At 55.2% G+C, this 12981-nt stretch overlaps 1 protein-coding gene across 1 annotated transcript in view; it reads left to right on the top strand.

Moving 5' to 3' along the window:
• Nucleotides 1–12981, top strand: part of LOC103898581 (lysyl oxidase homolog 1) — a 31887-nt gene that overhangs the window by 6502 nt on the left and 12404 nt on the right. The window contains exon 4 of the mRNA XM_009278863.2: nucleotides 898–1002. Coding sequence (XP_009277138.2) covers nucleotides 898–1002 — 105 coding nt within the window. The remainder of the gene's footprint in view (nucleotides 1–897; nucleotides 1003–12981) is intronic.

Here is a 12981-nt window from a genome sequence, read left to right as displayed (position 1 = left end):
GCCGAAGTGCAGGACCCGGCACTTGGCCTTGTTGAACCTCATCCAGTTGGCCTGGGCCCATCGATCCAGCCTGTCCAGGTCCCTCTGCAGAGCCTTCCTACCCTCGAGCACATCAACACTCCCGCCCAACTTGGTGTCATCTGCAAACTTACTGAGGGTGCGCTGAGGGTGTTCAAGTCCTTCAATGACGTCTGGAAGCTGTGGGAGGCAAGTGTGTGTTAAGACCCCATCCTTGGTCGCCCCTACCTGTCCTGCATCTGCCCAGGTACCCCGAGCATCCTGCATCCGTCTGCCCCGGTACCCCGAGCATCCTGCATCCCTCCAGCCAGCTCCAGCCATCTGCAACTCCCGGTCCACAGGAAGGAGAGAGGTCTCTCTCCTTGCAGCTCGTCCCTCAGCCCCGCTCCCCGGCAGCTTTGATTATCTCGATTCATATTTGCACAGACTCTTTCTCTGCGCTCGCCCACCTCGATGAAGCCCGTGCGGCAAGTGTTTGTTCTCATTATCCTCCGGCTGATGGGGGATCACCTCTTCAGAGGCTTCCGCGGCTCAGGAGGTCCCTGAACCATAAATTGCTTTTTTTTTGGAAGGAAAACATCAAAAACAAAATGTGGGATCCCCAAACCAACCTGTGTGCATGGGCTGTGTCTGTCCCTCTGACCGTTGCGGTCTGTCCCGGGTCTGTAAGACCCTCACCCATAACCCAAGGGATGGATCTGGGGTCTTCTGAGAAGGAACATCAAGGAATTTGGGTTGCTGCTTTATTTATTCTGTAGCTTATCAGGGAGTTTAACTCATCATATTTGAGGATCTGGTTATCTGGGTTTGGAGATTTTGCCTGCAGGCTTCCCCTGGTGATAACTCCCTCCGTGCCCCTCTCCCCTCTGGCCCCCCCAGGTTTTCCTGACAGGGAAGCCCTGCCAAAATTCCCAAGTGCTCGTGGCCTTGGTGGTGTGGGAGCAGGTCCTGCGGGAGAGCAGGAGCAGGAACGACATCCTGATGGCGAGTGGCAGGAGTGGGGAAAGGAAAAAAAAAAGGGGGGGAAAAAAGGGGGGGGGGAGGGAAAAGCCCTCCTCCTTTGCATTGTGAAGAGCCGGATGGGCTGATCTTCCCCAGCACCGGCCAAGTTCACCACAAAATAAATAAGCACGAGGAGGAAAATTGCTCCTGAAAGGGAGCGTGGTGATGCGCTGAACTGTGACTGCTGCTTCAGAGGGGGAGATGCTCATCTCGGAGAGGAACTCCATGTGCTGTCCATGTCTCAACCCCCTGGCTTGTCCCCACCGGGGTACCCCACCCTGCACGGTGCTGGGCAGCATCTCCCAGATCCCTCCTGCTTTTTCTGTCTTCTTGTGGTCAGGCAGGTCATGCCAGCACCAAGGATGTGGGGAACAGATAAATAGATCCCAAACTGCTAAGAACTTCCTCCTCCACCATGGAACTGAAAAGATTTTTTTATAAAATTATCCCCCCCCCCCTTTTTTTTTTTTACAGATGGGGAAACTGAGGCAAGCAGCCACCGTGCACCTTGCCGTGGAGCAAGGAAGTGTTGGACTTCGTCATCTCCCCAGAAAGGCGAAAGCCACCGAAGGGCCATAAATCTCCATGAGGGTTAAAGAAGGAGAAGCAAGAGACTCCAGCTAGCGTGAGGGATTCATTCATCCTCAGCCAGGCTGGCAGGCGGAGCGGAAAATCTGCGATTATATTCAAGGTCCTAATCAAGTTTGGGAGCGTCCAGTGGCTGGTCATACGGAGCCGCCATCGCTGAACGGCTTTTATCACTCCAGACACTTCTGCTGACACGGAGTGATTTGTTTTGCAAGGGATGCTCCCTGGGCAGGGATCAGGGGCAGGCTGAGCTAATGCTGCCTGACATACTTCGTTTAGGAGATGAGACGAGGAGGAGAGGAAAGCTGGGAATGCCTCCGGGGAGGAAAGACCTCCCGTGCTGGAAAGGGCGGTGCGGGGGTGTTGGGATGCCGGTGGTATCCAAAGCCCAGCATCCCAGTCCAGGGCTGACCAGGATGCTAAGAGTAGTGGTTCCCAGGCTCTGGCAAGGAAGAGCTGGCAGAGCTGAGGGGGGTTTCATTATGACTTTGTTGGCCCGGGCCATCTTAAAAGGCCGAGCATGATGACGAAGCATAGATGTCCCTCTCCATCTTTATGAGACATCGAAGCATGTTTATCGCTATATATTTTAAGCCAAACATTGCTCTCCAGCTGAAACAGGAGAGATTTTCAATGCTTCCTATTTTAGATGGACAGGGCATTCTTTAGGGCAAAAATTGTCTTGCAGAGGGAATTCATTGCTTGCGGTGAGGGTGAGAGGAGATGGAGAAGGCCGAGCAATGCAGTCACGTCAGCGCTGGCTTAGCTTGCGATGGCGCTTCTGCAAAATGAGGGACAAAAGGCGATCCCTGCAAAAATTCAGAGCAACTTGAGGCGTATTTATTTCCTCAATTCATTTCACCCAGTAGCTAAAATCTGGGAAGAACTCAGCCTTTTTTTCCTAAATATCATTGCGGAGGAGGAGGGCTGGCCATGCCCGCCTGAGCATCCCCATCCCGCTCCCCGTCTCAGCTTGGGGGGTACCCAGGAGCCCGCGGGGTCCCTGTCCCCTTTTGCCACCCGATAACCTGGCAAAACCCCTTCTCCTCCGCAAGCAGCCGCCTTTTCGGCAGCGACGGCAGCCCCAGCAGCAGCTGAAAGGGGAGGATTTTTCTTGTTTCACTTGCCGTAAGGTACCCGGAGGTACCTGCTACATCCTCGTGACGATGCCATAGGCACCAGCTCACGATTTATCCCAAACCGACCGAGGGATTGTTCCGCAATGAATTTGTCAGGATTAATTACACCGCGTCCCTGCTGAGATTTTTAACGAGATTATGCTTCCCGAGCCTCGCTGCTTCGCTTTCTCCTCCTCCTCTTCCCTTTCCGTTTCAAAGCACGTTGCATGCAGCAGGATTTGTTTTCGAGGTGGTTTTTTTTTTCCCCTGTGATGCTGGTGAGGAGGACCCAGCAGCGGGGTGGGCAGCAGCTCCATCACGGGGTACGTCACCCCAAGCTGGGGGAACGAGTTCCTGGGGAATTGCCCTTCCCTGGGCGATGCTTCAGCTCCTGTACTGGGCTCAAGAGGTTGCTTTTCCATAGACAACGCTGCCTCTGGTTTCACCAGGACGGTGGGAAGGTGGAACCCACCGGAGATGGTGGTGGGACGCAGTGCATGAACGTGGAGCTGGTGTTTGGTGGCTCTTTTTTTGCTGCGGAAGCAAGTTCCCTCTGCGCTGGGCAGGAGAGGAGGATGCTGCTGGTCCTCTCTCATCTGATGCCTGAGAAGGGTAGTTGATCCTCTCCTGGTGGCCCTGGCCCTGAGATGAGACTCCCCAGGGTGGCACTGGGTTGTTTTGGGTTGTCCTTGTGTCTGGGCTTGCTGTCCTATCCCCATGCAGCTTCCCGGCATTGGCAGATGCACGGGGAGACATCGTCATGCCTGGAGAGGAGGCAGCAAAGCCTGAGCTGGAGCTGGGGACTCGGGGAGGGGGCGGGGGGGGGAGATCAAAAACATCTTAGTGGCAGGCTTTTCTCCAGCCCTGAGAGCATTTAAATGTTCACGAGCCACAAGTGATTGACTGCGTTCGTGCAGCGATGGAGAAATAGCTGTCTTGATTTCCCTGGGGCCGCAGCGGCGAGGAGCCCATGTGCCATGGGCGAGTAGAATCATAGAATCATAGAATCAGAATCATTAAGGTTGGAAAAGACCTCTAAGATCATCAAGTCCAACCATCGACCCAACACCACCACCCACTAAGCCATGTCCCTAAGCACCTCATCTACTTGTCTTTTAAATACCTCCAGGGATGGGGACTCAACCACTTCCCTGGGCAGCCTCTTCCAGTGTTCAACCACTCTTTCAGTAAAGACGTTTTTCCTCACGTCCAATCTAAACCTCCCCTGGCGCAACTTGAGGCCATTTCCTCTCGTCCTATCGCTTGTTACTTAGGAAAAGAGACCGACCCCACCTCGCTACAACCTCCTTTCAGGGAGTTGTAGAGAGCGATGAGGTCTCCCCTGAGCCTCCTTTTCTCCAGGCTAAACAACCCCAGTCCCCTCAGCCGCTCCTCATCAGACTTGTTCTCCAGACCCCTCACCAGCCTCGGTGCCCTTCTCTGGACACGCTCCAGCACCTCGACGTCCTTCTTGGAGTGAGGGGCCCAAAACTGAACACAGTATTCGAGGTGCGGCCTCACCAGTGCCGAGTACCCGCAGCCGGGGCGGGATGGAAGGGAAGGAGCGTGATGGCACGGATGGGGTTTGCGGTTGGAGAAAGTCACGACGGTGCTTTCCTCCAGCGTGAGAAGGGACAGACAGATTGCTCCGGGAAAGCCCCAAGACCCGGTGGGCTCTGCAGCATGGATAATGAGGTGCTGGCCGCATTTCGGGGTGATGGGCCGTCGCTGAGGGCAGTTCAGCATCTGGACAAACACAGCACCAAAGTGGGAGCTCTCAGCTGGTAGAAGCGTTATCCCAGCTCTGGGATGCTCACGACCCGTCTCCTTGCCAGAAGTTTGCTGCTGAAACGCAGGCTCCCTACCCGAAACTTCATTTTCTTCCTCTGGCTTATATATTTTCCCCCGTTGTATCAGTTATCTAGCTAGCCTCACCCCTCTCTCCGCAAAGCTTGGCTTTCTTAACCCGAATAAAGTGATTTCTGCACCTGTCTGGCCCATGAGGGACCCACATTGTCCTGGCTGCCCGCAGCATCCCGCTCGGCAAACCCCGGCTCGTCTTTCTGGCTGTTTCAAACCTCTTTCTGCCGGCCTCATCGGATGCTTCTGGGTATTTAGCAGGGTATAAATTGCTTTTATCGAAACGAAGCCGGCTTTGGGCTTGCAGCAGAAATTCCCCGACCTCTTAGGTTGTTTTGGTTTTTTTTTTTCCTCTCTCTGTAGGATTAACAAGGTTAGTCAATTAGCGTGAGCCGATTTGGGGTTGCTGCTATTCTGGGCTGGGTTTAGATGCCGCGGCACGGGCGGATGTGTGGCTTCATGGCGTCAGGCGGCTTTTGCAGGATAAATGAGAGCATATTGATAATCAGCCTTGTACCAGCTGGGAGCTAACCCTCCTAAACGGTTTAGAGGGGACGAGGGTTTTGTTTGCAAAAGGCCTCTTTGTGGGGTGCTGTTGTTTTTGGAGAGGGGGTGGCTTCCTCTGGGTCCCCCGCCTGCTCCCAGTGCAAGGTAACAGGAGCCGCAAATTCCTGTCTCTCTGCACCGGAGACTTACCCTTCCCCGCGGTGACAAAACGCCTCGGTCCAGCGATCGCTCGTGCTTGACCTCTGCATCTTCGGGGCTGCTGGGGACCAGTTTGCACCAGTTCGCTCCACACAGCCCTTCACAGAGCAATACACCTGCTTACGAGCCGCCCCTCTCCTGCCACAGGACCTGGGGACGAGCCGCCCCTCCTGTAGACGGACACTGCCATGGGGTTAAACCATCCTTCCCAGCTCCTCCTCATCCATTATTTTATTCCCCCCTCTCCTTAATGAGGGGACAGGGCTGTCGTGGGGGGAGCTTGAGGGGGCGTCAAATACAGGGCTTGGCTCGGTTCCTTCTCTCCAGGGGTGACACCATGTCTATGGTCAGGCTCAGCCCATCCCTGCGCATGGAAGCGCGTCCCTGGGATGGGATGGGATGGGATGGGATGGGATGATGGGATGAGAGTGGCTGAGGGTGCTCAGCACCCAGAGAAGGGGTGTGGGTGAAAGGTCAGGATGGATGCTACATCCTTTTCCCTCTGGGCCAACTCAAGATGTCCACGTGTCCCCTTTTCCTCCCTCTCTCTTTTCCACCGGGAGGGAAACTGAGGCACGGCTGGGGCAAGCGCCCTCCAGCTTTCCAGTTCCTTCCTCCAAGACCAGTGAGGACAACTGGAAAGACTGGGAGCTGCTGGGACTGTTTCCAAGGGGAACAGGGGGCATCTGGAAGAATTGGGCTTTACTTCTGCTCCCCAGGGATGAACGGCTGGAGGAAAGGTCTCCTCCATGGGGCAAAGATGCAGCAGCTCCCAAGGGGTGTGGGGAGAAGGATTTGGGGTTGCTGGAGAAAAAAAGGTGCCTGTTCCCCTCCAGCAAAACCCCAAAACTGTTGTGATTTGGGCTTTTTTAGCTCCCGTTTCCCAGTTCCTTCTCCACACATGGAGCTGGAGCTGTCGCTTCCATTTCCTCGCCAGCAACAAAGCAAGTAAGCAGATTTATATGAAATTTCCACCTCTCCCCAACCCAAAAGCCAATTTCTCTTTTTTTCCCCAGACAGTTCTTGTCGCTTTTTCAATTGCTCCTAATGGAGATGTCCATCATGGAGCGTGCCGGCGAGGACATTAACCCAGATATGATTCCAAGCAGGAAGGGACGCATTAATGACCATTTAAACCTATGTACATAGCTGGTCTGGCCAAAGACGATGGGCTGATTTCTCTTGCTTTTTGACAGGTGAATTTTTTTCCTTTTCTTTTAAACCCAGCTATGTGCAGGGCTGAGGTTTTCGGGCTGCCCAGGCCAGCTTCAGCCTTGCTTTGGCTGGGGGAGAGGATGAGCATCACGGTGAGATGCATCCAGACCCATAGCAAGACCTCTCGCCCCTTCCTCCAGGAGAGATTTCATCCTGCAGATCTTCTGCAGCAAATATTAAGGGAAAAAACCCCAGTTCTTCCTAGCTGGGAATGGCAAAAAGGAGCTGGGTTTGGGGTTTTGCGGGTAAAACCAGGGCTAACCCACACCGAGCATCCCTCCAGCCTTGACAGGAGCAGAAAACCACCTTTTAAGAGTAAGTGCTGAGGTCCTAATGTTGCATTATATAGCATAAAGCAGAGTAATACTCAACCAATTACGCTAAAGCTGCTTATTTGCTCTTGTTACAGAGAGTAATTGCTCACCCAGAAGCTATTAAATTAGATAAGAGCAGAACAAACAAAACTATTCATTATATTCCCTATATATTTATACACCTACCACTCCAGAGCGTAAGCAGCCACCGCTCTCTGGGTGTTAGCTATTCCACTTGTGAGCCAGCCAGAGACATTTGTCACGGCCGTGGGTGGTGTTTCTCCTTTTCAAGCGGCTGTAGGAAAGACATGGGACGTGTTGGGGATTATTTGTCCTCCCTGCCATCGCTTCAGCTTCCTGCTGGTGGTTTTGGGGCCTCTCCCAGGCAAGGGGGGAAACTGAGGCACGGGGGGGACCATGGCCACAACCTCACCATTGACTGTGTCTGGTGAATTAAATGAGGGTTTGGGGGACCCCATTGCAAGCACACGCCATCCCGGCAAGGTTTGGGGACAGTCCTCTGCTGGTGGCAACTGCCGGCGCTGTCCCAGCCCACCCAGGAGAGCCCGGGCAGCTGCAGGCAGGACGGCAGCGATGGGTTAAACCTGGGGCAAATATTAAACACCTAAGAGCAGGCAGGGGGAATAAAGGGTGAGGAGGAGAAAGAGGAGGAGGAAGAAGACGACTATGAAGAAGAAGAGGATGGTGGGAGGAGGAGGAGATGGTTCATTGCTCCTGGTGTGGGGAGGTGGCTGTAGCATCCCTGCCAGCTGATGCGAGGCTCCTTTGGGGTGAGCAAGGGTTGGGGGGTCTGAGATGCCCCGCCCCCCAGTTCCCATCTGGGCTGGGGCTGGGAGACAGCTTTGCCCTGTCTCTACCCCGCTCAGGATACGGCCCTGGCTCCTGCTCCCTCTTTCCAGCAGCCCAGGGCTGGGATGAAGCCGTGGTGAAGCAGCTGGTCCAGCTCGCAGTGAGCATCGCATCCTCCTCCTCAGGGCCCCACGGGAGGGATCGGGCGCGGGGGGCTGCAGTACCCTAACGAGGGTCTGCTTGTTAAACTGGCTCATTTGACCAGCGGTACTGCTGAGAAGGAGATGCTCGGGGTCCTCAAGCTGGTGACTTGCTTCTGAACGTGCTGCTGTACCCACGGAGGGGCTGGGGGTGCCTGGGGAGCATCAGTGCGGGGGGAGGGAGGGGGGTCTGCACCCCCCTGGGACCCAACCAGCATCACGCCCCCGGAGCAACGCGGCGAAATTCGGCTGCTTTATTTAGGTTATAGACACATCCTATAAATAACCCACTCCAGAGAAGTCTGCTGCAAACAACACGCTTTAAAAAACATGTTATTATCCACTCTGCCTCCCTAATTAATTCCATCTCCTGCCATCTGTGAGCGAAGCCCGCAGGGTACCCCAGCATGTGTGCTGGGCTGGGACCCGGTGTTGGGCCCCCCGGGGGGGGGACGGTGCTGAGACCCCCGGGCGATGCTGCGGGGATGGGTGAGACAGCGGCGGGGGGGGGTTTTGAGGCTGCCATCTGCCGATGCCGGGACAGCTGAGCCACCTCGGGTCACCCCTTCCGGGCAGGGAAACCCTCGATACTTGCATTAAGATTTAATTAAAAAAAAAAAAAAAGAATTTGCCCATGGGAATAGTGGGTTTGTATCATTTTAGGGTGTTCTTTGGCTGTTGGGGGTGCCGGGCAGAGCCAGGGAGGGCTGGCCTTCAGCTGGGTGCTGCTGGGGTTGTTGGGTCCCCGGGTGCTGCCGGGCTGGATGTGATTAATAACTACGGTGCCTTGGTGGAGGGGAATGGGGGGGTGGGGGGTGGAAATGTTTGGTTTTTACCTTGTGGAAATCACCAGAGCGATGCTGTGAAGGCAGAAAACCTCCCCTAGGGCTCTGCTGGCTGGTTGTAATTGGGGTGCTTCTCCTGCACTGCTGGGTGCAGGCAGCCCTGCCAGACCCAATGGTGCGCCCATGGCTGCCTCGATGCCTCCAGGTGGGAAGATGCCGGAGAAAACCTCTCCCCTGCCTTCCCAAAGGAAGCTTTAATGCCTTTTTTCTTTCAGCAGCAGCAGCTGATGGATGCTCCTGAGCCTCTGCCCACCTTGTGCAGAGCACGGCTCTCCCTGGGGCTGCTGGGTGAAGATCTCCGCTGCCCCTGAACCCAACCCGGCTGCAACCGTGGGAGCACGGGAAGGCTGGAAGGCAAGGAGTCCAGAGCTGCTGAGGGTGACGTCCCCGGTGATGTCCACCCCATCTTCTCTGTCTGGGGTGAGCGTTAGCCCCCAGCAAGGGCTGGCTTGTACTTGGGGACCGCGATAGCGGCCAGGCTCAGGGGATCAGAGGACGATGCCCTTTGGGAAGGCTTGCGAAGGTGAAAAGCTTCACGGACTTTACTCTCGCCTCGAGGAACATGATGGATTTTCCCAGCTTAGCTAAGAGCCAGGCTGGGCTGCAAAGCATTAAAGCAATCCAAATGGCTGGAAACCCGAGGCAGGAGTTTTGGGGAGATAAGGGAGGGAACATTCCTCATGCAGAACTGCTGAGGTTAGGGTGATGACAACTTTATTCAATTTACAAGAGCTAAGAGAAACCTCTGGCGAAACGCAGGCGCTCCTGTACGTGTGCAGCGGGCAGCCATACAGATTGAAAGGATGCTTCTCCCGGTCACCTTTAATGTCCCCGACGCCTGATCCTACACTGAAGGCTAATTTGAGCTACCAAGACAGGTCTCAGAAGCTGTATTTCTCCTCCGCTGGCTTTGGCTAAAACCCTGCCGCCCCGGATGGGATGCTCAGCGTGGGTTGGGCCGGGACCAGGAGCCGGGAATTTGGGAGAAGCCATGGGTCCTGCCGGCTTCATCTGCCCGCGGATGTCCCTGCGGGCTGGACGCTGAGGGACGACAGCTCCTGGGGACAGTGGGTTTCTCATCCTTTGGGAAAAGAAAACCCCTGGATTCGCATCCCAAGCTGCGCTTGACTATAAAAAACCCGGAGGTGACGTTATTGAAGAACTTTGCTGACATCTCTAATGAGGCCGGCACGCAAGCGGGGATGCGAATCAGAAGCGAGTTAATTATAAGCTCTGTTAAGAACACGGGGGGAAAAGAAAATCACCTTTAATTGCTAAATGTGATAGAGGAACGTCAGCGTAGAAAGCAAGGAGCGCTGCAAGGGTTCAAAAATCCTGGGAAGCCATAAAGCAAGTTAGGGGAGCACGTGTTTGGAGAAGGACCACCACCCCTTGCAGACCCTCCCCAGCCACCTCTGGGTCAAGCGTGGGGTGGGGAAGGAGCTGGCCGAGCCCAGGCAAGGTGGGTGGCAGGGCTGGGACCTCCCTGCTCCCTCCCGCAGGTTTCTCCATGTAATTGCTCTTGAATTTTGCATTATTTGCGGTGTTGCCCAGGCTGGGGAGAAAGGAGGAGAGCAGCCACCTCACCCCAAGCTTGATTTCTAGTTTTATTACCCCAGATCGTATTTTTTCCCCTCTTTTCTTGCCTTCCTGACTCCAGACCGCCTTTAGGAAGGAAAGGGCTCGCACAACCCTCATTCAGCTTTGGAGCTCCTTCCCAAGGGGTGCCATCGCCAGACAAATTCACGGAGAAAAAAGACTTTTAGGGACAAGATGATCCAAAAAATCCCTCTGCCACTAACTGCTGGAGGATATATAGCATCACTTCATGCTTCTCCCTTCTCCTATACCCGCCCTGGGAAATGAGGAATATAAACCTTGGGAGGATTTTTGTGGGGCAGCAGGGTTTGGCGGGTTCGATGGCTGGGGCTGCGGCTGGGATGACAAATCCGCCTCTCCCTGGCTTGGAAATTGCCCCGCGCTTAAAATCAAGAAGCAGATGGTTGAACAGGGGATTTTGAAGGCATCCGTTGTGGCGGCTGACCTCCGTGGCTGTCGGCAGCTGGCATAGAAGAAGTTAAGGGCTTGTTTACACCCAGCCGGTGAGTATTTCAAGGGAGATGCAGAGACAAAAGTAATAAAGCGTCTTCCATTTAGGTTGGTGGATAAATGAAGTTTCAAACACATTCCCCTGCCGAAAGCGCTTACCGGCTCTGGCTGGGTTGTTCGGATGAGTTATGTGGAGGAGGATGCTCACCAGGTTTCCTTGACTGCCAGCTCCTCCGCCTGCTGATGGATGCCAAAACGCCGGGTGGGATTTGCTCAGGTCCCAGTGTGAGCGTGCCCCGTGCCAGCCAGGGGAAAGTCCCCCCTGCCTCAGTTTCCCTTCCCAGCAGCCCAGGGCAGGAGGGAGGTAAATGCAGGGCCACCCACCCAGGCACAGGGATGAAAGGATGGAGCAAGAGACATCCCGGCTCCCCCGCGGTCCATCCCGAAGGACAGCTGAGACCTGGCACACTCGTAGCATGCAAGGTCTCTTGGCTGCCTCCCCGTGCAGCTTTCCCAGCGATCAGAGGGACATGGAGAACAGTCATTTTGATTATTTCCTTTTAATCTTGATTAATTTCTATAATTTTTCCCCCCTTTATTTTTTTTTTGTCGTCTGGGGAGAGCAGAGCCATTGGGTCACGGGGAAAGGAGGTGATTCCTCTGCAGCGGCGGCGTGAGCAGGTTTCCTTGTCCAGTGAGGCTGTAGCATCTCTAAATTTGGCTGATTTGGGGGGAAAATTAATAGCAAGATACTGGCTCCGGCAGGGAGACGTGGCTGTCCTTGTCCTCTGTCACCGGCTTAGCTGGGAGGCCTTGGTCCCATCCGCTCATCCCCGTAGCACAGGGGTTGAAGAGATGGGAGATGCTGACCTTGGTCCTGGGGCTTGGTCGTCCTTGGTGTGGTGGGAACTGGAGAAAAGAGGGGGATTTCTGCCATAAACTGTTAAAAATTGCTTGTGGGAAAAGTCTGCCGTTCCCCAGAACAACCTGTTTTGGGGCAAGAAAGCGGAGATTCAAGTTCAGTTAAATTCCCCTTTTTCTCCTCCGTGCTTCCCCCCACCTGGCTGTCTCGAAAAATCAAGTCAGTCCTGGAAAATCCAGATTAAAAAGGAGGCAGGAAAATCCTGGGAATGAGCTTTTGGGTGAGTTTGACGTGGATGGAGCCAGAGGAGCCTTCACGCCACCGTGCCCCGCTGTGACCACGCGTGCCCGTTAATTCAATAAAGTGACACCCAATTACTCACACGACTGGTTATCCCAAATTGCCTAAAAATAATAGTAATAGAAAATTGGTATTTAGGTAATTAAGTTGCTAAGTAATTTAGTCACTTGGGAATGAAACCAATTCACCGTATTGGTAATTATTTCTGCAAAGGGAAAGCAGAACGGAGAGGTTGAGAGGGTAACTGGAAATTTGGGGGTTGAGCCCAGCCGGGAGGGATGGAGGCACCGAAGCTGTGCTGGGGGCTTGCCCCAGGCCAACGCTGCCTCAGTTTCCCCAGCACCGTGGCTTCGCCTCACCCCCTTTTTGGGAGCCACCCCACGATGCCCCCAGCTCTGGTGCTGGATATGGGCACCCACATCCACCCCCGTGGGATCCTTATAAAAAGAAGGGGGGAGAAAATGGTTCAGGGCGTGCAGCCACTCTGCCCCCTTCTCCCACCCCACCTCGGGAAGGGGTTTCTGTGGGGTTGGGGTGGGAGAAGCCACCGCAGGCGTGGCTGTCCCCACCGCTGTCACCCCAGGTGCGGTGGCACCGCAAGCGTGGGCTGCTGGCACCATCTAGTGGGGGTGGGACCCCCCCCCCCAATACAGCGGGACACGGCCCCTCGCGTCACATCTTGGTGGCCCAGGGTCCAGCTTTGGGACAGATGCCCTCTGGCCGCCCCCTTCCCGCATCCTCTCTGGGGATGCTGAACCCGCGTGGGGGCTGTGGGGATGCGGAGCGGGACCCTGCGTGTCCTTAACCCTCCCCGTTAAGGGTTATGGGGCTGATAGCCTGTCCCCTCGGCCGCCGCGCCCCGGTGGCATCTCATGGCCTGGGGAGCGGGACAGGGTGCGGAGCCACGCGGGACCCCCACCCTTGAATCAAACCTATAGGGAAGCAAACCGTCATCCCTCAGTCCCCCTCCTGCCCCACACTGGGGTGGGGGTAACCCTGTCCCTGCTGCATGTCCCCCCCCCCTACATCACGCCAAGTCCTATTCCCCCCCCCCCAAAAAAAAATCCTGGCTGTGTGCAGGGGCAGGGGGGGGCA

This window comes from Aptenodytes forsteri, unplaced genomic scaffold (assembly GCF_000699145.1).
Source record: "Aptenodytes forsteri isolate BGI_AS27 unplaced genomic scaffold, ASM69914v1 Scaffold258, whole genome shotgun sequence".
NCBI classification, from domain to species: domain Eukaryota; kingdom Metazoa; phylum Chordata; class Aves; order Sphenisciformes; family Spheniscidae; genus Aptenodytes; species Aptenodytes forsteri.
This window is presented reverse-complemented; position numbering and strand designations above follow the sequence as displayed.